The sequence below is a fragment of the Pelodiscus sinensis genome, chromosome 4, assembly GCF_049634645.1.
Source record: "Pelodiscus sinensis isolate JC-2024 chromosome 4, ASM4963464v1, whole genome shotgun sequence".
Taxonomy (NCBI): Eukaryota; Metazoa; Chordata; order Testudines; family Trionychidae; genus Pelodiscus; species Pelodiscus sinensis.
In genome coordinates, this window is record NC_134714.1 from 134,656,016 (window position 1) to 134,680,557 (window position 24,542).

The 24,542-nt window shown below is 71.5% G+C and overlaps 1 protein-coding gene across 6 annotated transcripts in view; it reads left to right on the top strand.

Moving 5' to 3' along the window:
• ITGAL (integrin subunit alpha L) overlaps positions 1–24,542 on the top strand; it is a 40,078-nt gene that overhangs the window by 8,264 nt on the left and 7,272 nt on the right. Inside the window, exons 1-18 of one of the 6 annotated variants that reach the window (XR_012903739.1) lie at positions 3,940–4,894; positions 8,080–8,197; positions 8,331–8,425; positions 8,505–8,569; positions 8,717–8,831; positions 11,010–11,137; positions 12,318–12,469; positions 12,539–12,692; positions 14,366–14,510; positions 16,012–16,088; positions 16,822–16,954; positions 17,707–17,843; positions 18,119–18,259; positions 19,398–19,607; positions 22,430–22,560; positions 23,162–23,319; positions 23,418–23,569; positions 23,907–24,038. Coding sequence is in view for 5 of the 6 variants with exons in the window: in XM_075928767.1 (XP_075784882.1) it covers positions 4,816–4,894; positions 8,080–8,197; positions 8,331–8,425; positions 8,505–8,569; positions 8,717–8,831; positions 11,010–11,137; positions 12,318–12,469; positions 12,539–12,692; positions 14,366–14,510; positions 16,012–16,088; positions 16,822–16,954; positions 17,707–17,843; positions 18,119–18,259; positions 19,398–19,607; positions 22,430–22,560; positions 23,162–23,319; positions 23,418–23,569; positions 23,907–24,038 (2,322 nt within the window). In the remaining variant the exon portion in view is untranslated. Of the gene's footprint in view, positions 1–3,939; positions 4,895–5,611; positions 6,140–6,280; positions 6,642–8,079; positions 8,198–8,330; positions 8,426–8,504; positions 8,570–8,716; positions 8,832–11,009; positions 11,138–12,317; positions 12,470–12,538; positions 12,693–14,365; positions 14,511–16,011; positions 16,089–16,821; positions 16,955–17,706; positions 17,844–18,118; positions 18,260–19,397; positions 19,608–22,429; positions 22,561–23,161; positions 23,320–23,417; positions 23,570–23,906; positions 24,039–24,542 lie in introns of those variants that run through there. The other 5 variants (XM_075928767.1, XM_075928764.1, XM_075928769.1 and 2 more) reach the window with 5 other exon arrangements.

Here is a 24,542-nt window from a genome sequence, read left to right on the forward strand (position 1 = left end):
CCAGCCCCGGGGTTCACGAGGGGCCAGGGAAGGGGGGCAGCACCCCCAGCAGGGCTGTCGACAGGGAGAGTCGTGTGGCGCAGGCGTGGTGGGGCGGGGGCGCTGCCTGACACGGGGAGGCCCCGACCGAGAGCCATTCGCCCGGCCGGGGGCCCCGATCCTGGGGGGCGCAGGAAGGGGGGCGGCGGGGCCCTGCAGCACGTCGGCTGCGACGTTCTCATGGAAGTGACCCGGTCTCCGTAACCGCGGAGGGGCTAAGCCCAGCAAGCCCGGGGGTCGGGCCCACGGGAGATTGGGGGGCAGGAGAGGGCTCGGTGCCCGGGGGGGGGCAGGAGAGGGCTCGGTGCCCGGGGGGGGGGCAGGAGAGGGCTCGGTGCCCGGGGGGGGGCAGGAGAGGGCTCGGTGCCCGGGGGGGGGCAGGAGAGGGCTCGGTGCCCGGGGGGGCAGGAGAGGGCTCAGTGCCCGGGGGGGGGCAGGAGAGGGCTCGGTGCACGGGGGGGGGCAGGAGAGGGCTCGGTGCACGGGGGGGGGCAGGAGAGGGCTCAGTGCCCGGGGGGGGGCAGGAGAGGGCTCGGTGCACGGGGGGGGGCAGGAGAGGGCTCGGTGCCCAGGGGAGGCAGGAGAGGGCTCGGTGCACGGGGGGGGCAGGAGAGGGCTCGGTGCACGGGGGGGGCAGGAGAGGGCTCGGTGCACGGGGGGGGCAGGAGAGGGCTCGGTGCACGGGGGGGCAGGAGAGGGCTCGGTGCACGGGGGGGCAGGAGAGGGCTCGGTGCACGGGGGGGGCAGGAGAGGGCTCGGTGCACGGGGGGGCAGGAGAGGGCTCGGTGCACGGGGGGGGCAGGAGAGGGCTCGGTGCCCGGGGGGGGCAGGAGAGGGCTCGGTGCCCGGGGGGGGCAGGAGAGGGCTCGGTGCACGGGGGGGGCAGGAGAGGGCTCGGTGCACGGGGGGGGCAGGAGAGGGCTCGGTGCCCGGGGGGGGCAGGAGAGGGCTCGGTGCACGGGGGGGGCAGGAGAGGGCTCGGTGCACGGGGGGGCAGGAGAGGGCTCGGTGCCCGGGGGGGGGCAGGAGAGGGCTCAGGCCCCCAAGAGGTTGGGGTGCCCAGCGGAGATGCGGGGGCGAGGTGGGTAGGAGAACTGTCCGGCCCACCCCTGCTTGGTCCCTGCCTTGCCGTGGCCCTGACACCGCCAGCGAGTGGAGCGAGTTCCCTGCGCCAGGGCCTGCAGGGCGCAGACCAAGCCCTGCCCACAGGTGGGGAAACTGAGGCACAGCCGGGGGCCGGCCCCGAGCCCAGCTACATTCCAGACCGAGCTCTGCAGGAGGATCCCAGGGGCAGAAGCGACGGCCCCGGCAGGTCTCGGTGCTGGTCCTGGGAAGGAGCCGGGACCGGGGCGCGGGGCGAGCGATCGGGCCGAGCTCACAGGTGCTGGGCAGCCGGGCTGGGGGCCGAAGGGCTGGAGCGGGGGCCGGCCTGGCTCGGGGCCGGGCCCTGGGAAGTCAGCGTCCCACGGAAGGAGGGGAGCCAGGAGGAGCTGCCCCGCCGTGGTGAGGTGATGCAGCCGGACCAGGTGGGATGCGTGTGGGCGGGGAAAGGCGAAGGGGAAAGTGAGTCTCCCCCGGAGCCAGGGAACCCGAGGGGCTGCGTTCGGCCCGGAGCCGGGCACCGGCTGGGCTGGGCTCACTAATCGGGGGTCTCCCCCGGGAGCAGCCCGGGACTCACAGAGGGCTCGGGGGCGTGCCGGCTGCTGGTCCCAGGACAGGTCGCTCAGACCCCACGTGGGCTGTCGGGCCCGGAGCAAGGAGCATCCCGCGGGGCCCATGGCAGAGGCAGGCGTGTGGAGGGCTCCGAGGTGCAGCTCGAAAAGGCTCCGGGGCCCAGGGGCTTAGCGCCCCAGGAGACCCGCACAGACGGGGGTAACTCCCAGGAACGGTGCAGGGCTGAGGAGTTGGGGCTGAGTCCGTGTCTCCCTCCTAGCACAGGAACGAGGGAGCGTCCAATGAACTGAATGGCAGCAGGTTTAAAACAAACCAAAGGAAGTTTTTCTTCAGGCACCGCGGTCGACCTGTGGAACTCCTCGCCGGAGGATGTGGAGACCAGGACTGTAACAGCTAGATGGATCCATGGAGGGTGGGTCCGTCAATGGCTGTTGGCCAGGCGGGGCAGGGCGGGGCAGGGCGGGGTCCCTGGCCTGTTTGTCTGGGGCTGGGAATGGGCGACGGGAGGGAACACGTGAGGATTCCCTGTTCGGTTCCCTCCCTCCGGGGCACCTGGCGCTGGCCGCTGTGGGCGACCGGACCCTGGGCTGGACGGGCCGTTGGCCTGACCTGGTCTGGCCGCTCTGATGTTCTGGCTCCTACCCCCCGGCTGCCCCCAGCAGCAGGCCCCCGAGCTGTGACTGCTCCTGGCAGCGCCCCAGAGCGCTGGGGGGAGGGAGCCGCCAGGCGGGCGCGGAGCGTTAACCCTGGAGCCTGGGTGGGGCTGGCCGGGAAATGACACCACAGCCGCCTGCGGCCTCCAGATAACCCACCGCCGGCTCCGCAGGGCTCCTCCTCCGGCTGCCCGCACCTCTGCCCCACGGCGCCCACTGCCCTGCCCCACGGCGCCCACTGCCCTGCCCCACGGCACCCCCTGCCCTGCGCCCTGCCCCACGGCACCCCCTGCCCTGCCCCACGGCACCCCCTGCCCTGCGCCCTGCCCCACGGCGCCCCCTGCCCTGCCCCATGGCACCCCCTGCCCTGCCCCACGGCACCCCCTGCCCTGCGCCCTGCCCCACGGCACCCCCTGCCCTGCCCCATGGCACCCCCTGCCCTGCCCCACGGCACCCCCTGCCCTGCGCCCTGCCCCACGGCGCCCCCTGCCCTGCCCCACGGCGCCCCCTGCCCTGCCCCACGGCACCCCCTGCCCTGCGCCCTGCCCCACGGCACCCCCTGCCCTGCCCCACGGCGCCCCCTGCCCTGCCCCAGGGCACCCCCTGCCCTGCGCCCTGCCCCACGGCGCCCCCTGCACCCTGCCCCACGGCACCCCCTGCCCTGCACCCTGCCCCACGGCGCCCCCTGCCCTGCGCCCTGCCCCACAGCACCCCCTGCCCTGCGCCTTGCCCCACGGCACCCCCTGCCCTACCCTGCCCCATGGCACCCACTGCCCTGTGCCCTGCCCCACAGCACCCCTGCCCTGCCCCACAGTGCCCCCTGCCCTGCGCCCTGCCCCACAGTACCCCCTGCCCTGCCCCACAGTGCCCCCTGCCCTGCGCCCTGCCCCACAGTACCCCCTGCCCTGCCCCACAGTACCCCCTGCCCTGCCCCACAGCACCCCTGCCCTGCCCCACAGTGCCCCCTGCCCTGCGCCCTGCCCCACGGCACCTCCTGCCCTGCCCCACGGCGCCCCCTGCCCTGCACCCTGCCCCACGGTGCCCCCTGCCCTGCGCCCTGCCCCACGGCGCCCCCTGCCCTGCGCCCTGCCCCACATCACCCCCTGCCCTGCGCCTTGCCCCACGGCACCCCCTGCCCTACCCTGCCCCATGGCACCCACTGCCCTGCGCCCTGCCCCACAGCACCCCTGCCCTGCCCCACAGTGCCCCCTGCCCTACCCTGCCCCATGGCACCCACTGCCCTGCGCCCTGCCCCACAGTACCTCCTGCCCTGCTCATTGACCTATGGTGCCCCCTGCCATGCCCCATAGTACCCAGTGCCCTGCACCTTGCTCCACAGCACCCCTGCCATGCCCCACAGCACCCCGCTCCCTGCCCTACAGTACCCCTGCCCTGCTCTCTGCCCCACACCTGCAGAGGCCGCGCTGCAGGGAGGGCGAGAGGCCGGGGACAGGCGCGATGGAGCACCCAGCGACACAAAGGGAAATATGGAGACCACAGGCCAGTGGGTCACTGCAGCAGGTCGGCCGGGGGGAGGGGCCTTGTGGCTGAGGGAGGGGCGCTGGCCGTGGGGCACCTGGACTTCACCAGGCGTTCGACAGGCTCTCAGCTGGGCAAACCCACCGTGGCGGGGCGGCCGGCAGGCGGGAGCGGATCGGGCTGGAGAGCCGGGCTCGGAGTGATTAGCGGCTCAACCCGCTGGGAGGGCAGAACAAGGCGGCTCCGCAGGGCTCTGTTCTGGGGCCGGGTCGCTGCGCTGGCTGCACCCCCCGTTTAGACGCTGCCCCAGAGAGGGCGCTTAGTGAGCTTGCGGGGGATCCCAAGCTGCGGGGGCGGCGAGTGCGCTGGGGGCGGGTCACAATTCAAACGGGTCTGGAGAAACGGCCGGCGGGACACAGGAGGAAGTTTCATAGGGAGAAATACAAAGTGCGTCTGCCACGGTATTGGACCCTAAAGATCACTGCTGCACCCATGGGTGGGGGGGGGTTGTTCCAAAGTCTGTACAAAGGAGCCATGTGAGGTGTCCAATGGAAGCTCATGTCCTACTGATCCTGTGTGTGTGATTCATGTGCGTGTGTGATGTCTGTGTGGGGTTAGAAACATGGACTCTGTGTTGACGCTGGGAGATTCTCCGTCTGAGGCAGAGCAAGGGGCTGGGAATGGTCAGTCAGAGTCTGTGCTAATTAGCGAGGCTCCAGGGACAATGAATCGCCAGGCGCCAGTACACACCTGAGGAGCGTCTGGGAATCTGGATACCTGCAAGCCAGCCAGGGCACAAGGTCACAGGTCGCTCGGCCATGTGCCCTGCTCCGGCCAGGAGGATGCCAGGAGAGGTGTAGAAGAGCCATGTGGCCATCTCCATCTTGTCCTCAGTTCTGCTCCTGATCCCAGATTCAGTCTTGCGAGGAACAACGAGCCGGAAAGAACCGTGGACCCATCCTGGCATAGGATGCAACCAGAGACTTCTAAGCCAGCAGCTGTAACATCTCTGCTAGAGCCTGCCTCGAGAACTGGGGGATTCGGTGCATGTAACGTATTCTCCTTCACAACCTCACTCTCCTGCTTTTCTTTCTTTTGTTAATAAATCTGTAGATGTTAGATGCTAAAGGACTGGCCCAGCGTGATTTGTGGGTAAGATCCAGAGTGTAACTTGACTGGGGATCTGTGGCTGGTTTCTTGGGACTGGGAGAACCTGTTGGGGGTAGGTGAGATGGGATCTCTAACCCCTCACCTGTGTGTTAGGTCCAGGGCTGATTGCGGCACAGGGGGAGCTGGGGTTTCTGAGGGGTTGAGCTCGGTGGGACTGGTTTGTGGCCTATTTGGGAAGGTCTCCAGTCTGGGGCTGTAAGGAGTCCTTGTTTTGAGCAATTCGCCCTGAGCCGACGCCCTCAGCGGTCCCCAGACCCGGCCTGGCCCGTCACAACGTCACTTGGGATGAACAATCAGTTTCACACACAGGCTGCATCTAGACGGGCAGGATTTTCAGCAAATGCTTTTAACGGAAACGTTTTTCCATTAAAAGCATTTGCGGAAAAGAGCGTCTAGATTGGCAGGACACTTTTGCACAAAAGCACTTTCTGCGGAAAAGCGTCTGTGCCAATCTAGACGCGGTTTTGCACAAGAAAGCCCCGATCGCCATTTTCAGCATCGGGGCTTTTCTGTGAAAAACAGTTTTTAGTTGTTTACACTGGCCCTCTTGCACAAATACATTTGCACAAGAGGGCGTTTTCCCGAATGGGAGCATCCTAGGATTTGCGCAAGAGCACTGACAGTCATACATGAGATCGTCAGGGCTCTTGCGCAAATTCAAGTGGCCAGTGTAGACAGCTGGCGAGTTCTTCTGCAAAAGCGACCATTTTTGTGGAAATACTTGCCAGTCTAGACGCAGCCACACAGAATGGGAAGCGACGGTCTAGGAAGGAGTCCTGCAGAAGGGATCTAGGAGCCAGAGTGACCACAAGCTGAACATGAGACAACTGTGGCAAACAAAGCAAACGTGACTCTGGGCTGCGTGAACAGGAGTGTGGTGAGCCAGACACGAGGAGTCGTTCTCCCGCTCTGCTCTGCGCTGGTCAGGCCTCAGTTGGAGTTTTGTGTCCAGTTCTGGGCATCGCATTTCAGGAAAGATGGGGAGAAATCGGAGAGGGTCCAGAGAAGAGCAACGAGAATAATTAAAGGTCTAGAGAACATGAGCTATGAGGGAAGACTGAAGGAATTGGGCTTGTTCAGTTTGGAAAGGAGAAGACTGAGGGGGACATGAGAGCCGTTTTCAGGTATCTAAAAGGGTGTCATAAGGAGGGGGGAGAAAACTTGTTCATCTTGGCCTCTGAGGATAGAACAAGAAGCAAGGGGCTTAAATTGCAGCAAGGGAGGTTGAGGTTGGACATTAGGAAAAAGTTCCTGCCCGTCGGGGGGGTCAAACACTGGACTAAATTGCCCGGGGGGTTGTGGAATCTCCCTCCCTGGAGATACTAAGAGAAGTTGGACAGACACTGACAGGGATGACCCGGACGGCGCGTGGTCCTGCCGGGAGGGCAGGGGGTGGACGGGGTGACCTCGCGAGGTCCCTCCCCGTTCCGGTGCTGTGTGGCTGCGTGGCCCCGTGGCGCCTCCCAGTGAGCAATCGTGTGTCAGGGTAGGGGGTGGTCGAAGCAGGTGAAGGAAGTGGGTTGTGCAATGTTACACTCAGCACGAGGCAGGACAGAGAACTGATGGCGCCAGCCTCCGAAATGCAAACGCTTCTCCTGGCTCTGGCCACGCTGGGCCTTCTGCAAGGTGCCCAGGGCTGGGCTGGCCGGGCTGTGGGGTGGGAGTGGGGGGCACCGGCAGGGCTGGGCTGGTAGGGGCTGTGGGGCGGGAGTGGGGGGCACCGGCAGGGCTGGGCTGGCAGGGGCTGTGGGGCGGGAGTGGGGGGCACCGGCGGGGCTGGGCTGGCAGGGGCTGTGGGGTGGGAGTGAGGGGCACCGGCGGGGCTGGTCTGGCAGGGGCTGTGGGGTGGGAGTGAGGGGCACCGGCAGGGCTGGGCTGGCAGGGGCTGTGGGGCGGGAGTGAGGGGCACCGGCAGGGCTGGGCTGGTAGGGGCTGTGGGGTGGGAGTGAGGGGCACCGGCAGGGCTGGGCTGGCAGGGGCTGTGGGGTGGGAGTGAGGGGCACCGGCAGGGCTGGGCTGGCAGGGGCTGTGGGGCGGGAGTGGGGGGGCACCGGGGGGGCTGGGGGCAGGGCTGTGGGGCGGGAGGGGGGGGCACCGGGGGGGCTGGGGGCAGGGCCGTGGGGCGGGAGAGGGGGCACCGGGGGGGCTGGGGGCAGGGCCGTGGGGCGGGAGAGGGGGCACCGGGGGGGCTGGGGGCAGAGCTGTGGGGCGGGAGTGGGGGGCGCCGGCGGGGCTGGGCTGGCAGGGGCTGCGGGGCGGGAGTGGGGGGCACCGGGGGGGCTGGGGGCAGGGCCGTGGGGCGGGAGAGGGGGGCACCGGGGGGGCTGGGGGCAGGGCCGTGGGGCGGGAGAGGGGGGCACCGGGGGGGCTGGGGGCAGGGCCGCGGGGCGGGAGTGGGGGGCACCGGGGGGGCTGGGGGCAGGGCTGCGGGGCGGGAGTGGGGGGCACCGGCAGGGCTGGGCTGGCAGGGGCTGCGGGGCGGGAGTGGGGGGCACCAGCGGGGCTGGGGACAGGGCTGCGGGGTGGGAGTGGGGGGCACCGGGGGGGCTGGGGACAGGGCTGCGGGGCGGGAGAGGGGGCACCGGGGGGGCTGGGGGCAGGGCCGTGGGGCGGGAGAGGGGGCACCGGGGGGGCTGCGGGGCGGGAGAGGGAGGCACCGGGGGGGCTGGGGGCAGGGGCGGGAGAGGGGGGCACCGGGGGGCCCAGGGCCGGGATGTCTGTTAACGCGCTGTCGGGCCGCGCTCTGTTTCCTCTTTTTGTTGAATCTCGTTGTGTCTCATGGGCTCTTGCGCCTTTGGGGACTTTTGGTAGAACTGCCCCTCCCCCCCGCCCCTCTGCCCCTCCCCCCCGCCCCTCTGCCCCTCCCCCCCCGGCCCTCCCCCCCATGTCCTGTCTGTATTTGGCTGCTGCCCAGGGGGTAAAGTGGGGGCGCTGGGCAGTGGGGACGGCTCTGGGGGGGGGGGGAATCTCCCTTCCATCCCTCGCTCCCAATCTCTTCCGTCCGCGCCCCCAGAGCTGTGAGCTTCCCCCAGCAGTGCCCTGCCTTTCTGCCTCCGATCTCCAGGTCCAGCCCCCTCCCAGGCCTTCAGCATCGAGACCCAGCGCCCCACCGTCTTCCAGGGCGACGCGGCCGCGCAGTTCGGGTACCGGCTCGTCCCCACCCGCATGTCCGGCAGCCCCTGGTGAGAGTCGGGGCGGGGGGCCGGAGGGGGGGCTGGAGGGTGGGGCAGGACTCCTGGGGTCTATCCCAGCTCCGGGGGGGGGGGGAGCAGAATCAGAGCCCCCCCAATCCTGTCTGTGCCCATCTCTCCCCAGGCTCGTGGTGAGCGCCCCCCTGGGGGGCAACGGGACGGGGTCCCTGTATCGCTGCTCCTACCCTGAGGGGACCTGCCAGCCCATCCCCCTCCCTGGTAAGTGGCGGAGGGTGGGGGTGGGGCTGTGGGTTCTGGGGGTGCCTGGCGGGGTCTCTCACACTCTCTGTCCCCCCAGACACCCCCCCAGTCTCCCTGGGGCTGGCGCTCGCCTCCGACGAGATCTCTGGGTCCCGAATACTCGTGAGTGCCCCGAGCGAGCGGTGGGGGAGGGGTGGGGAAATGGGGGGAGCGTGGAGGGGAGAGGGGGTGTTCGACACAGGAGATGGGGCAGAGTGGTGCTGCGGGGGGGGACCCCCAGCCTCCCAGTGACCCCCGTTCCCTCCCCAGGCCTGTGGGCCCCGGCTCCAGGAGCCCTGCGAGGAGAACGTCCATCTGCAGGGGCTCTGCTACCTGTGGGGGGGCTGGGACCGGCCCCCCCAGGCCCTGTACCCGGCCAGCCAAGGTAGGCGAGGGGGTGGGGCAAATCTGTCGGGGTGATGCTGGCCGGGGGGGGTGAAGTGGGGGGTGATGCTGGCTGGGGGGGGAAGGTGAGGTGGGGGTGATGCTGGCTGGGGGGGAAGGTGAGGTGGGGGGAGGTGCTGGCTGGGGGGGGAAGGTGAGGTGGGGGGAGGTGCTGGCTGGGGGGGAAGGTGAGGTGGGGGGTGATGTTGGCTGGGGGGGTGAGGTGGGGGGAGGTGCTGGCTGGGGGGGGGAAGGTGAGGTGGGGGTGATGCTGGCTGGGGGGGTGAGGTGGGGGGAGGTGCTGGCTGGGGGGGGAAGGTGAGGAGGGGGTGATGCTGGCTGGGGGAGAGGTGGGGGGAGGTTCTGGCTGGGGGGGAAGGTGAGGTGGGGGTGATACTGACCTGGGGGGAGGTGAGGTGTGGGGAGGTGCTGGCTGAGGGGGGAAGGTGAGGTGGGGGGTGATGCTGGCCGGGGGGGAGGTGAGGTGGGGGGTGATGCTGGCTGGGGGGGAGGTGAGGTGGGGGGTGATGTTGGCTGGGGGGGTGAGGTGGGGGGAGGTGCTGGCTGGGGGGGAAAGATGAGGTGGGGGGTGATGTTGGCCGGGGGGGAGGTGAGGTGGGGGGAGGTGCTGGCTGGGGGGGGGAAGGTGAGGTGGGGGTGATGCTGGCTGGGGGGGTGAGGTGGGGGGAGGTGCTGGCTGGGGGGGTGAGATGAGGTGGGGGGTGATACTGACCTGGGGGGAGGTGAGGTGGAGGGAGGTGCTGGCCGGGGGGGAAGGTGAGGTGGGGGTGATGCTGGCTGGGGGGGTGAGGTGGGGGGAGGTTCTGGCTGGGGGGGAAGGTGAGGTGGGGGTGATACTGACCTGGGGGGAGGTGAGGTGGGGGGAGGTGCTGGCTGAGGGGGGAAGGTGAGGTGGGGGTGATGTTGGCCGGGGGGGTGAGGTGGGGGGAGGTGCTGGCTGGGGGGGGAAGGTGAGGTGGGGGTGATGCTGGCTGGGGGGGTGAGGTGGGGGGAGGTGCTGGCTGGGGGGGAAGGTGAGGTGGGGGGTGATACTGACCTGGGGGGAGGTGAGGTGGAGGGAGGTGCTGGCCGGGGGGGGGGAAGGTGAGGTGGGGGTGATGCTGTCTGGGGGGCTGAGGTGGGTGGAGGCGCTGGCTGGGGGGAAGGTGAGGTGGGGGTGATGCTGGCTGGGGGGGTGAGGTGGGGGGAGGTGCTGGCTGGGGGGGGAAGGTGAGGTGGGGGTGATGCTGGCTGGGGGGGTGAGGTGGGGGGAGGTGCTGGCTGGGGGGGGAAGGTGAGGTGGGGGGTGATACTGACCTGGGGGGAGGTGAGGTGGAGGGAGGTGCTGGCCGGGGGGGGGGAAGGTGAGGTGGGGGTGATGCTGGCTGGGGGGCTGAGGTGGGTGGAGGCGCTGGCTGGGGGGGAAGGTGAGGTGGGGGTGATGCTGGCTGGGGGGGTGAGGTGGGGGGAGGTGCTGGCTGGGGGGGGAAGGTGAGGTGGGGGGTGATACTGACCTGGGGGGAGGTGAGGTGGAGGGAGGTGCTGGCCGGGGGGGAAGGTGAGGTGGGGGTGATGCTGGCTGGGGGGGTGAGGTGGGGGGAGGTGCTGGCTGGGGGGGGAAGGTGAGGTGGGGGTGATGCTGGCTGGGGGGGTGAGGTGGGGGGAGGTGCTGGCTGGGGGGGAAGGTGAGGTGGGGGGTGATACTGACCTGGGGGGAGGTGAGGTGGAGGGAGGTGCTGGCCGGGGAGGGGAAGGTGAGGTGGGGGTGATGCTGGCTGGGGGGCTGAGGTGGGTGGAGGCGCTGGCTGGGGGGAAGGTGAGGTGGGGGGTGATACTGACCTGGGGGGAGGTGAGGTGGAGGGAGGTGCTGGCCGGGGGGGGAAGGTGAGGTGGGGGTGATGCTGGCTGGGGGGGAAGGTGAGGTGGAGGGAGGTGCTGGCCGGGGGGGGGGAGGTGAGGTGGGGGTGATGCTGGCTGGGGGGCTGAGGTGGGTGGAGGCGCTGGCTGGGGGGGAAGGTGAGGTGGGGGTGATGCTGGCTGGGGGGGTGAGGTGGGGGGAGGCGCTGGCTGGGGGGGGAAGGTGAGGTGGGGGTGATGCTGGCTGGGGGGCTGAGGTGGGGGGAGGCGCTCGCCGGGGGGGGTGAGGTGGAGGGGGGGCTGATTCCTCCCCTCCCCCCAGGCTGCATTTCGGGGGTGGACGTGGCCATTTTGTACGACGACTCCCAGAGCATCGTCCCCGACGACTTCCACCTCATGAAGCGATTCATCGTGGAGCTGCTGCGCGCCCTGGCGGAGCCCCGCGTCCAGGTGTCTGTCCGGCCGTCCCTGGGCCGTGTGTCTGTCCGTCCGTCCCTGGGCCGCGTCCTCGTCCGTCCGTCCGTCCCTGGGCCGTGTGTCTGTCCGTCCGTGCCTGGGCCGCGTCCTCGTCCGTCCGTCCCTGGGCTGTGTGTCTGTCCGTCCGTCCCTGGGCTGTGTGTCTGTCCGGCCGTCCCTGGGCCGTGTGTCTGTCCGGCCGTCCCTGGGCCGTGTGTCTGTCCGGCCGTCCCTGGGCTGTGTCCTCGTCCGGCCGTCCCTGGGCCGTGTGTCTGTCCGTCCGTCCGTCCCTGGGCCGCGTCCTCGTCCGTCTGTCCCTGGGCTGTGTGTCTGTCCGGCCGTCCCTGGGCCGTGTGTCTGTCCGGCCGTCTCTGGGCCGTGTCCTCGTCCGGCCGTCCCTGGGCCGTGTGTCTGTCCGGCCGTCCCTGGGCTGTGTCCTCATCCGGCCGTCCCTGGGCCGTGTGTCTGTCCGGCTGTCCCTGGGCTGTGTCCTCGTCCGGCCGTCTCTGGGCTGTGTGTCTGTCCGGCCGTCCCTGGGCCGTGTGTCTGTCCGGCCGTCCCTGGGCTGTGTCCTCATCCGGCCGTCCCTGGGCCGTGTGTCTGTCCGGCCGTCCCTGGGCCGTGTCCTTGTCCGGCCGTCCCTGGGCCGTGTGTCTGTCCGGCCGTCCCTGGGCTGTGTCCTCATCCGGCCGTCCCTGGGCCGTGTGTCTGTCCGGCCGTCCCTGGGCTGTGTCCTCATCCGGCCGTCCCTGGGCCGTGTGTCTGTCCGGCTGTCCCTGGGCTGTGTCCTCGTCCGGCCGTCCCTGGGCCGTGTGTCTGTCCGGCCGTCTCTTGGCCGTGTGTCTGTCCGGCCGTCCCTGGGCCGCGTCCTCGTCCGTCCCTGGGCCGCGTCCTCGTCCGTCCGGCCGTCCTTGGGCCGCGTCCTCGTCCGTCCGTCCGTCCCTGGGCCGCGTCCTCGTCCGTCCGTCCCTGGGCCGTGTGTCTGTCCGTCCGTCCCTGGGCCACGTCCTCGTCTGTCCGTCCGTCCCTGGGCCGTGTGTCCGGCTGGCTGGCCCTGTGCCATGTCCCCGTCTGTCCGTCCAAGCCCGGCTGTGTCTTTGTGTCCGTCTGCCCGTGGGGGGGGGCGGAGAGGGGGCAGCGAGTTGCTCTCTTACCCCCTGACTCCTCCCCCCAGCTCGCCGTGGTCCAGTTCTCCTCCGAGATCCACCAGGTGTTCAGCTTTGCCGACTACACCAAGAAGGGGCTGGCGGGGGTGGAGGAGGAGCTGATGGATTTCCAGCAGCTGAAGGGGAACACACACACCCCCTCGGCCATCCGCTTCGTGGCGTGAGTACCCCACGGCGGGGGGGGCAGCCGCCCTGCCCCCCGGTCCTGACCCGCCTGCTCCCCCCACAGAAACCAGACCTTCGCCCCCGAGCACGGCGCCCGGCCCCGCGCCAAGCGCCTCCTGGTCGTGCTGACCGACGGGCAGTCCACGGACACGAACACCACCTTCGACACGGCCATTGAGGCGGCCGAGCGCCAGGGGCTGATCCGCTACGCCATTGGGGTACGGGGCCGGGCGGGTGGGTCCTGCCAAGTGCCCAGTTCGCAGCAGTCCTGGGGAGAGCATAAAGGTTTGGGGGGTCTATAGGGTTTGGGGGACCGGCTCGTCCCTGGGTCCAGTGTCCGAGGGGGTCTGGTGGGGCCGTAGGGTTTGGGGGACCGGCTCATCCCTGGGTCCAGTGTCCGAGGGGGTCTGGCGGGGCCGAAGGGTTTGGGGGACCGGCTCATCCCTGGGTCCAGTGTCCGAGGGGGTCTGGCGGGGCCGTAGGGCTTGGGGGCAAGGGGGAAGGGGAGGGGGATTTGTATAGAGGGGGGCGGTGCTGGTCCCTGGCTCTGGGGGGGGGATTGGGTTGGGGGCGTGTGCCTGGCTCTGGAGGGGAGGGGGTTAGAGTGGGGAGGGGGGTGCCTGGCAGAGGGGAGGGGAAGAGCAGCCAATGCACTTTCTGAGACTGGGGATCCCCAGGTACTGGCCCCAGCTGTCTCTGTCCCCTCCCCCTGGCCAGACCCCCTGACGAGCACCCTGCCCCAGCACCCTGCCCCAGCACCCTGCCCCCACCAGCACAGTTGGGGTCACATTAGTGGGGCTTGGGGGGGTTGGAGGAGGGTTTTTTTGCATTTCTCTTGTGTGGCCCCAACTGACTTTTCTTGGGTCGCTGACCCCTGACTCAGAACAGGCTCCCCGCCCCTCTCACAAATAAAGACGCCGCCGAAACATGTTGTGTTTGACGACATATTTTATTTCAAAATGAAGCCAGGCCAACAAGCCCCCAATTGGGGCCAAGTCCCCTTCTTGCTACAGCAGCATCACACTCCTGCATCCCCCAGAACCCAAACCTGAGCCCGTCATGCACTGGATCCCCTGTCCTGAGCCCCCCACATCCCCAAACCCCTGCCCCCCACATTCCCAGTCTTCTGCCACAACATGCCTGCACTGTCCACACCCCGCACATCTGTGTCCTGAGCCCGGCATACTCCCAGCCTCCCTGCCCTGAGCCCCTCACGCACCCCAGCCCAAACTCCTGCACCCCCACAGCCACAAGCCTGCGGCTTGCCCAGCACCCCAACCCCCAGCTCACCCCAACGCTCCCCAGCCTGGGGCCCCCTCCCTTCTCCACCTCCTCCAGCACCCAAATTCCCGCCCAGAGCCTGCTCCTCTCCACCCTTTCGGGTGCTTTTTTTGGGAGCCGCAATCGCAGTGGAGACAGAGGGAAGAGCCGGGGCAACGTTGTTAGAGAGCAAACGGGGGCAGGGCTGCGAAGACCCTGGGGAAAGGAAGCCGGCCCGGACGGATGCACCAGCCCCTGTTTTCCCCAGGGCAGGGCTGCTTGTTTGTCCCTCAACAACTTTGCCCGGCTCCTCGTGCCGTCTCCACTGCCGTTGTGGCTCTTGGTCTGGCCTGGCCTGGCCACCCTGAGCTAGAGGCTCCTGAGCGGCTCTGGGGGGGAGGGAGGTGCCTGGCCGACCCCGGTTGTGCAGGCAGGAAGGGACGGGCAGAGCTCTGGGGTCCGAAGGGTGCCGGGGGGCTGGGTGTGTGATGAGTCTGTGGCCCACGGAGGATCCGGCTGGCTCTGGAGCATGGTGGGGAGGCGCTGGGGGGGGGCTCCGTGCTAGTGAGAAGGGTCAGTGGCTTTCGGGGGCCCTGGAGCCCGTCCCTGGAGATCTCTGCTCCGGCTCCAGGTGGGCAAGGCGTTCTCCTCAGCCGAGGCGCGCCAGGAGCTGCAGACCATCGCCTCGCGGCCCGAGAACGTCTTCCAGGTTGGGAACTTCTCCGCGCTCAGCTCCATCCAGGCGCAGCTGCGCGAGAAGATCTTCGCCATCGAAGGTGGGACGCCTGGCTCCTCTCCCGGCCCGGACGCTGGGCCCCGTCTCCCGCCTGGGTCTCTGGGGGTTCGGGTTGGGGAGCCCCCCCGGATGCTGGGCCCCGTCTCCCGCCTGGGTCTCTGGGGGTTCGGGACGGGGAGCCCCCCCGGATGCTGGGCCCCGTCTCCCGCCTGGGTCTCTGGGGGTTCGGGACGGGGAGCCCCCCCGGACGCTGGGCCCCGTCTCCCGCCTGGGTCTCTGGGGCTTCGGGACGGGGAGCCCCCCCGGACGCTGGGCCCCGTCTCCCGCCTGGGTCTCTGGGGCTTCGGGACGGGGAGCCCCCCCGGACGCTGGGCCCCGTCTCCCGCCTGGGTCTCTGGGGGTTCGGGACGGGGAGCCCCCCCGGACGCTGGGCCCCGTCTCCCGCCTGGGTCTCTGGGGGTCGGGACGGGGAGCCCCCCCGGATGCTGGACCCTGTCTCCTGCCTGGGTCTCTGGGGGTTCGGGACGGGGAGCCCCCCCGGACGCTGGGCCCCGTCTCCCGCCTGGGTCTCTGGGGGTTCAGGACGGGGAGCCCCCCCGGATGCTGGGCCCTGTCTCCCGCCTGGGTCTCTGGGGGTTTGGGACGGGGAGCCCCCCCGGATGCTGGGCCCCGTCTCCCGCCTGGGTCTCTGGGGGTTCGGGACGGGGAGCCCCCCCGGATGCTGGGCCCCGTCTCCCGCCTGGGTCTCTGGGGGTTCGGGACGGGGAGCCCCCCCGGATGCTGGGCCCCGTCTCCCGCCTGGGTCTCTGGGGGTTCGGGACGGGGAGCCCCCCCGGATGCTGGGCCCCGTCTCCCGCCTGGGTCTCTGGGGGTTCGGGACGGGGAGCCCCCCCGGATGCTGGGCCCTGTCTCCCGCCTGGGTCTCTGGGGGTTCGGGACGGGGAGCCCCCCCGGATGCTGGGCCCTGTCTCCCGCCTGGGTCTCTGGGGGTTCGGGACGGGGAGCCCCCCCGGACGCTGGGCCCCGTCTCCCACCTGGGTCTCTGGGGGTTCAGGACGGGGAGCCCCCCCCGGATGCTGGGCCCTGTCTCCCGCCTGGGTCTCTGGGGGTTCGGAACGGGGAGCCCCCCCGGATGCTGGGCCCCGTCTCCCGCCTGGGTCTCTGGGGGTTCGGGACGGGGAGCCCCCCTGGATGCTGGGTCCCATTCCCCGCCTGGGTCTCTGGGGGTTCTGGGACGGGGAGCCCCCCTGGATGCTGGGCCCTGTCTCCCGCCTGGGTCTCTGGGAGTTCTGGGACGGGGAGCCCCCCCGGATGCTGGGCCCTGTCTCCCGCCTGGGTCTCTGGGGGTTCGGGACGGGGAGCCCCCCTGGATGCTGGGCCCTGTCTCCCGCCTGGGTCTCTGGGGCTTCGGGACGGGGAGCCCCCCCGGATGCTGGGCCCCGTCTCCCGCCTGGGTCTCTGGGGGTTCGGGACGGGGAGCCCCCCTGGATGCTGGGTTCCATTCCCCGCCTGGGTCTCACCCCCTCTCTTCCTCCCCCCAGGAATAGGCCAGGTTTCCAACACCAGCTCTCTCCAGCTGGAGCTCTCGCAAGGAGGATTCAGCGCCCTGCTCACCCCGGTGGGTAGAACCCCCTTACCTCACGGTGGGGGGAAAAGGGGGGTGTTGGGCACATGGGCTCCAGCCACGCCTCGGGGGCGGGGGAGGCAGATCCCCCCCAGGGCTGGAGACACAGACCGTGTGCTGTGCATGGTCCCACCACTAGGGGGAGACAGTCCCCTGGCTAGGCGCCCCCTAGGGGTGCGCTGGGTGCAGTGCGTAGCCAAGTGGTTTCTGGTCTGCAAGGTGCTAGTAACACTGCTGATTCGGCGGGGCTGCCAGCGAGCTCTGCCCAGGCCAGGCTGCCTTCGGGGGTGTCCCCCTGGCTACTGACCAGCCCCCGGGCATATCGCTATCGGCCCGGCTCCGCCCGCGGCTTCCTCCTTTCTAGCGACCGCGATGCGGCCTCCTCCGGGTCCCAGCCCCCTAGTTCAGGGCAGACGCTTCGCGGCCTCTGGGGAACGGATGCCCCACGGCGCTGGTGGGTCTAAGGCCGGTCCGTGTGCCGGGTCCCTGGCCGTCCGCCCTCGCCCTCGCCCGGGAAATCTGCGCCGGGTCCCCTCCCGCCGGGAGCGCCGCCAGGATCGCTCGGAGCAGTCCCCCTCTCTGAGCACGCGCGCCCCCCGCCGCCCTGCCCGCTCACAGGGCGCTGCCCCACGCCGGGCCGGGTTGGGGGAGGGGAGCAGAGCCCTGCGGGGGGCGCTAGGACTCCTGGGTCCCTCACCCCCCTTCTCTGTCTCCCCGCGACCCCCAGGAGGCCATTGTGGTGGGTGCGGTGGGGGCCTACGACTGGGCGGGGGGGCTGGAGGAGCGGCGGGAAAACCCCCCCCGCACGACCTTCTTCAACGAGTCCTTGCTGCGGGAGGAGGCAAAGGCGGCTTATCTGGGTGAGTGGCCCAGCCCCCCCCTTATTCCCCCCCTTTTCCCCCACCTGTCCCTTCTTCCCCCCACTCCCCTTTTCCCACCCCTCCCCCACCTGTCCCTTCTTCCCCCCACTCTCCTTTTCCCACCCCTCCCCCACCTGTCCCTACTTCCCCCCCACTCCCCTTTTCCCACCCCTCCCCCACCTGTCCCTTCTTCCCCCCCACTCCCCTTTTCCCACCCCTCCCCCACCTGTCCCTTCTTCCCCCCACTCTCCTTTTCCCACCCCTCCCCCACCTGTCCCTTCTTCCCCCCATTCCTCTTTTCCCACCCCTCCCCCACCTGTCCCTTCTTCCCCCCACTCCCCTTTTCCCACCCCTCCCCCACCTGTCCCTTCTTCCCCCCACTCTCCTTTTCCCACCCCTCCCCCACCTGTCCCTTCTTCCCCCCCATTCCTCTTTTCCCACCCCTCCCCCACCTGTCCCTTCTTCCCCCCCACTCCCCTTTTCCCACCCCTCCCCCACCTGTCCCTTCTTCCCCCCACTCTCCTTTTCCCACCCCTCCCCCACCTGTCCCTTCTTCCCCCCATTCCTCTTTTCCCACCCCTCCCCCACCTGTCCCTTCTTCCCCCCCACTCCCCTTTTCCCACCCCTCCCCCACCTGTCCCTTCTCCCCCTCCTCTTCCCCCCTCCTCCCTCCCTCTTGCCCATGTTCTGCACCCCTTTCCCTCCCTCCCTCCCCCAGCGCTCCCCACACTAACTCCCTCCCCTCCCCACAGGCTACTCCCTGGCCCTGGCCCACCGGGGGGGTAGTGACCTGTATGTGGCCGGGGCCCCCCGGTTTGGGCACGTCGGGCGGGTCACGGTCTTCCAGAGCAACAGCAGCCAGGTCGGAGGCAGCGTCCTGGGGGAGCAGGTGAGCATCATGCCGTGGCCCCGTCCGTCTGTCCCCAGCTCCCCGTCTGTCTGTCCACTTGCACCCTCGCCTGCCCTTCCAGAACACCCGTCCGTCTGTCTGGCAGCCCTCAGCCCTGCCCGTCTGTCTGTCCGTCCCTCCATGTCCCATGTGTCCATCTGTCCGTCAGTCCGTCCCTCCACCCCGTCCATCTGTCCGCCCACCCTCCCTCCCCCCGTCTGCCTGTCCAGCCCCTCAGCACCCTGCATCTGTCCGTCCGTCCGTCTCTCCCCCAGGTGGGATCCGCCTTCGGGGCCGAGCTCTGCACCCTGGACCTGGACAGCGATGGCGACACGGATCTGGTTCTGATCGGGGCCCCTGGCTACCAGAACCGCCACTGGGGTGGCCTGGTCTGGGTCTGCGCCCTCGGGGAGGGGGTGAGACGGGGGCGGAGGGGTGAGGGCAGGGAGAGAGGTGGGGGCTGGGATGATGGGGGCAGGGAGAGGGGTGGATGGGGCTGGAGTGGTGGGTGCTGGGGTGAGGGGGCAGGGAGAGGGGTGGATGGGGCTGAGGTGATGGGGGCAGGGAGAGGGGTGGATGGGGCTGGAGTGATGGGGGCAGGGAGAGGGGTGGGGGCTGGGGTGAGGGGGCAGGGAGAGGGGTGGACGGGGCTGGGGTGATGGGGGCTGGGGTGATGGGGGCAGGGAAAGGGGTGGATGGGGATGGGGTGAGGGGGGCAGGGAAAGGGGTGGATGGGGCTGGGGTGAGGGGGCAGGGAAAGGGGTGGATGGGGATGGGGTGAGGGGGGCAGGGAAAGGGGTGGATGGGGCTGGGGTGATGGGGGCAGGGAAAGGGGTGGATGGGGCTACGGTGATGGGGGCAGGGAGAGGGGTGGACGGGGCTGGGGTGAGGGGGCAGGGAGAGGGGTGGATGGGGCTGGGGTGAGGGGGGCAGGGAAAGGGGTGGATGGGGCTACGGTGATGGGGGCAGGGAGAGGGGTGGATGGGGCTGGGGTGAGGGGGCAGGGAGAGGGGTGGATGGGGCTGGGGTGATGGGGGCAGGGAAAGGGGTGGATGGGGCTACGGTGATGGGGGCAGGGAGAGGGGTGGACGGGGCTGGGGTGAGGGGGCAGGGAGAGGGGTGGATGGGGCTGGGGTGAGGGGGGCAGGGAAAGGGGTGGATGGGGCTGGGGTGAGGGGGGGCAGGGAGAGGGGTGGATGGGGCTGGGGTGAGGGGGGCAGGGAGAGGGGTGGATGGGGCTGGGGTGAGGGGGGCAGGGAGAGGGGTGGATGGGGCTGGGGTGAGGGGGGCAGGGAGAGGGGTGGGTGGGGGCTGGGGTGATGCGGGCAGGGAGAGGAGGGGGTGGGGGCTGGGGTGATGGGGGCAGGGAGAGGAGGGGGTGGGGGGCAGGGAGAGGGGTGGGGGCAGAGGTGGGGGGCAGGGAGAGGAGGGGTGGGGGGCAGGGAGAGGGGTGGGGGCAGAGGTGGGGGGCAGGGAGAGGAGGGGTGGGGGACGGTGGGGGGGCAGGCTGGGGGGCAGCGGGCGGGGCTCTGAGCCCCCCTCTCCCTGCCCCAGGGCTCTCTGAACTGCACCCAGAGGTTGCGGGGGTCCCCGGGGAACGGGCTGGGCCGGTTCGGGGCAGCGCTGGGCCCCCTGGGGGATGTGAATGGGGACGGCAGAGAGGACGTGGCCATTGGGGCCCCCCTGGACGACGACGGGCTGGGGGCCCTTTACATCTTCCTGGGGGAGCTGGAGAGACTGGCCCTGAGAGACTCCCACAGCCAGGTGAGATGCCCAGGGGCTGCGGGCGGGAGCAGGGGGCACTGGCAGGGCTGGGGGCAGGGCTGGGGGGGCTGCGGGGCGGGAGTGAGGGGCACTGGCAGGGCTGGGCTGGGGGGGCCGCGGGGCGGGAGTGAGGGGCACTGGCAGGGCTGGGGGCAGGGCTGGGGGGGCTGCGGGGCGGGAGTGAGGGGCACTGGCAGGGCTGGGCTGGGGGGGCCGCGGGGCGGGAGTGAGGGGCACTGGCAGGGCTGGGGGCAGGGCTGGGGGGCTGCGGGGTGGGAGTGAGGGGCACTGGCAGGGCTGGGGGCAGGGCTGGGGGGGCTGCGGGGCGGGAGTGAGGGGCACTGGCAGGGCTGGGGGGGTGCGGGGCGGGAGCGAGGGGCACTGGCAGGGCTGGGGGCAGGGCTGGGGGGGGCTGCGGGGCGGGAGTGAGGGGCACTGGCAGGGCTGGGGGGGTGCGGGGCGGGAGCGAGGGGCACTGGCAGGGCTGGGGGCAGGGCTGGGGGGGCTGCGGGGCGGGAGTGAGGGGCACTGGCAGGGCTGGGGGGGTGCGGGGTGGGAGCGAGGGGCACTGGCAGGGCTGGGGGCAGGGCTGGGGGGGCTGCGGGGCAGGAGTGAGGGGCACTGGCAGGGCTGGGGGGGTGCGGGGCGGGAGCGAGGGGCACTGGCAGGGCTGGGGGCAGGGCTGGGGGGCTGCGGGGTGGGAGCGAGGGGCACTGGCAGGGCTGGGGGCAGGGCTGGGGGGGGCTGCGGGGCGGGAGTGAGGGGCACTGGCAGGGCTGGGGGGGTGCGGGGCGGGAGCGAGGGGCACTGGCAGGGCTGGGGGCAGAGCTGGGGGGGGCTGCGGGGCGGGAGTGAGGGGCACTGGCAGGGCTGGGGGGCTGCGGGGCGGGAGCGAGGGGCACTGGCAGGGCTGGGGGCAGGGCTGGGGGGGGCTGCGGGGCGGGAGCGAGGGGCACTGGCAGGGCTGGGGGGGTGCGGGGTGGGAGCGAGGGGCACTGGCAGGGCTGGGGGCAGGGCTGGGGGGGGCTGCGGGGCGGGAGTGAGGGGCACTGGCAGGGCTGGGGGGGTGCGGGGTGGGAGCGAGGGGCACTGGCAGGGCTGGGGGCAGGGCTGGGGGGGCTGCGGGGCGGGAGTGAGGGGCACTGGCAGGGCTGGGGGGGTGCGGGGCGGGAGCGAGGGGCACTGGCAGGGCTGGGGGCAGGGCTGGGGGGGCTGCGGGGCGGGAGTGAGGGGCACTGGCAGGGCTGGGGGGCTGCGGGGCGGAAGCGAGGGGCACTGGCAGGGCTGGGGGCAGGGCTGGGGGGCTGCGGGGCGGGAGCGAGGGGCACTGGCAGGGCTGGGGGCAGGGCTGGGGGGGGCTGCGGGGCGGGAGTGAGGGGCACTGGCAGGGCTGGGGGGGTGCGGGGCAGGAGCGAGGGGCACTGGCAGGGCTGGGGGGGTGCGGGGCGGGAGTGAGGGGCACTGGCAGGGCTGGGGGCAGGGCTGGGGGGGCTGCGGGGCGGGAGCGAGGGGCACTGGCAGGGCTGGGGGGGTGCGGGGCGGGAGCGAGGGGCACTGGCAGGGCTGGGGGGGTGCGGGGCGGGAGCGAGGGGCACTGGCAGGGCTGGGGGCAGGGCTGGGGGGGGCTGCGGGGCGGGAGTGAGGGGCACTGGCAGGGCTGGGGGGGTGCGGGGCGGGAGTGAGGGGCACTGGCAGGGCTGGGGGGGTGCGGGGCGGGAGTGAGGGGCACTGGCAGGGCTGGGGGGGTGCGGGGTGGGAGTGAGGGGCACTGGCAGGGCTGGGGGCAGGGCTGGGGGGGCTGCGGGGCGGGAGTGAGGGGCACTGGCAGGGCTGGGGGGGTGCGGGGCGGGAGTGAGGGGCACTGGCAGGGCTGGGGGGGTGCGGGGTGGGAGTGAGGGGCACTGGCAGGGCTGGGGGCAGGGCTGGGGGGGCTGCGGGGCGGGAGTGAGGGGCACTGGCAGGGCTGGGGGGGTGCGGGGCGGGAGCGAGGGGCACTGGCAGGGCTGGGGGCAGGGCTGGGGGGGCTGCGGGGCGGGAGTGAGGGGCACTGGCAGGGCTGGGGGGGTGCGGGGCGGGAGCGAGGGGCACTGGCAGGGCTGGGGGGTGCGGGGCGGGAGCGAGGGGCACTGGCAGGGCTGGGGGCAGGGCTGGGGGGGCTGCGGGGCGGGAGTGAGGGGCACTGGCAGGGCTGGGGGGCTGCGGGGCGGGAGCGAGGGGCACTGGCAGGGCTGGGGGCAGGGCTGGGGGGGCTGCGGGGCGGGAGTGAGGGGCACTGGCAGGGCTGGGGGGCTGCGGGGCGGGAGCGAGGGGCACTGGCAGGGCTGGGGGCAGGGCTGGGGGGGCTGCGGGGCGGGAGCGAGGGGCACTGGCAGGGCTGGGGGGGTGCGGGGTGGGAGCGAGGGGCACTGGCAGGGCTGGGGGCAGGGCTGGGGGGGGCTGCGGGGCGGGAGTGAGGGGCACTGGCAGGGCTGGGGGGCTGCGGGGCGGGAGCGAGGGGCACTGGCAGGGCTGGGGGCAGGGCTGGGGGGCTGCGGGGCGGGAGCGAGGGGCACTGGCAGGGCTGGGGGCAGGGCTGGGGGGGGCTGCGGGGCGGGAGTGAGGGGCACTGGCAGGGCTGGGGGGGTGCGGGGCGGGAGCGAGGGGCACTGGCAGGGCTGGGGGGCTGCGGGGCGGGAGCGAGGGGCACTGGCAGGGCTGGGGGCAGGGCTGGGGGGGGCTGCGGGGCGGGAGCGAGGGGCACTGGCAGGGCTGGGGGCAGGGCTGGGGGGGCTGCGGGGCGGGAGCGAGGGGCACTATCCAACCTCCCCCCCCCCCCCCCGCAGCGTATCTCCGGCGGGTGTTTCTTTCCTGCTCTGCGGTTTTTCGGCCAGTCTGTGCGGGGGCGGCTGGATCTCAGCGGGGACGGGCTGCCGGACGTGGCCGTGGGGGCCCTGGGCCGGGCCGTGCTGCTCAGGTGAGGGAGAGGGGGGGCGGGTGGCACTGTGGTGGGAAGCTCGCAGCACTGGGGCTGGGGGGAGGTCGGGGCTGTTCCAATCACTGTGCGCTCCTGAACCCCCCCCTTGCTGCTCTCTCTGCCGGAGGGGGCCAGGCAGGACACCCTGGGGCGCGTGTCGGGGTCTCACCTCCTGGCCCCCCCCTTGCCGCTCTCTCTGCCGGAGGGGGCCAGGCAGGACACCCTGGGGCGCGTGTCGGGGTCTCACCTCCTGGCCCCCCCCTTGCCGCTCTCTCTGCCGGAGGGGGCCAGGCAGGACACCCTGGGGCGCGTGTCGGGGTCTCACCTCCTGGGGACCAGGGGACAAGAGCTTCCCCGGGGGGGGCAGGACAGTGCAGGAGGGGAGCTGCAGGGGGGGAAGCATGAGGGGAGCAGACTAAGTGACCCCCCCAGGCAACTGAGGCTCGGCCCCAGCTCCTCCGTCCGCGCTGGATCTCGGAGCAGCACCGACCCTTCTCCCTCAGCGGCCCGGGGGTCCCGTCCGGCTGCGCACGGGGGTGGGGGGGGCCCCGACACGCCGCCTGTCCCCCCCCTCACTGTCCGCGCCTCCGTCCCCCGGCAGGGTCCGTCCGCTGATCGGCGTCGCCCCCTCCCTGGCGCTGGCTCCCGCCCGGATCCCCCTGGGCGAGGCCGGCTGTGCGGGGCCCGCGGGCCAGCTGGCTGGGCAGGTCAACCTGACCCTGTGCTTCAACCTCCGCCAGATCGGCCAGAGGGGGCCAGGTGAGCCCCCCCCCTTCCCGGACTCTCGCACCGTTGTGTGGCCCCCCTCCCCCACCCCCTCTGCTCCCGGCCCTGCTCCCACTCTGCTTTCCCCCCAGCGCCCCTTCACGCCAACGTCTCCTTCGCGCTCCGGCTGGACCCTGGGAGCTCCAACCCGCGCCTGGTGCTGCACGACGGAGCCTCGCAGCTCCTGGACTCTGTGCGGGTCGGCGCGGCGCCAGAGTGCACCACCAAGACCCTGCACGCCCTGGTAGGTCCCGCCCCCCCCCGGCACTGCTGTGGGGCAGCTCGCAGCACGGGGGAGTTCATGGCTGGGGCACTGCTGTGGGGCAGCTCGCAGCATGGGGGAGTTCATGGCTGGGGCACTGCTGTGGGGCAGCTCGCAGCACGGGGGAGTTCATGGCTGGGGCACTGCTGTGGGGCAGCTCGCAGCATGGGGGAGTTCATGGCTGGGGCACTGCTGTGGGGCAGCTCGCAGCACGGGGGAGTTCATGGCTGGGGCACTGCTTTGGGGAAGCTCACAGCATGGGGGAGTTCATGGCTGGGGCACTGCTTTGGGGAAGCTCACAGCACTCACTTCCCCCCAGGCCTGCCTGGAGGATTTCCTGACCCCGGTGGAGCTGCGGATGAATTTCTCAGTCCAGGGGGAGCCAATCGAGGGCACCAGGGGTCTGACACCCCTGCTGTCCCCTGACACCAACACAACCACTCACCTCAAGGTACCCCGCCCCCACACGCAGCTGGGTGCCCGGGTCCCCTCCCCCCCATACCACCCGGATGCCTGGATCTCCTCCCCTCCACTCCCGCCCCCCCCCCACCATACCACCCGGATGCCTGGATCCCCTCCCCCCCATACCACCCGGATGCCTGGATCCCCTCCCCCCCATACCACCCGGATGCCTGGATCCCCTCCCCCCCATACCACCCGGATGCCTGGATCCCCTCCCCCCCCCATACCACCCGGATGCCTGGATCCCCTCCCCCCCATACCACCCGGATGCCTGGATCCCCTCCCCCCCCCATAACACCCGAATGCCTGGATCCCCTCCCCCCCCATACCACCCGGATGCCTGGATCCCCTCCCCCCCCATACCACCCGGATGCCTGGGTTCCATTCCAGCCCCCTTACCTTGTAATCCCAGGTTCTGGGTCCCCTCCCCTCCTCCTGCTACTGCACCCGGCCCTGGGCCCTTGGCTCCCCGCGCTGCCCGGGGCTGTGACCG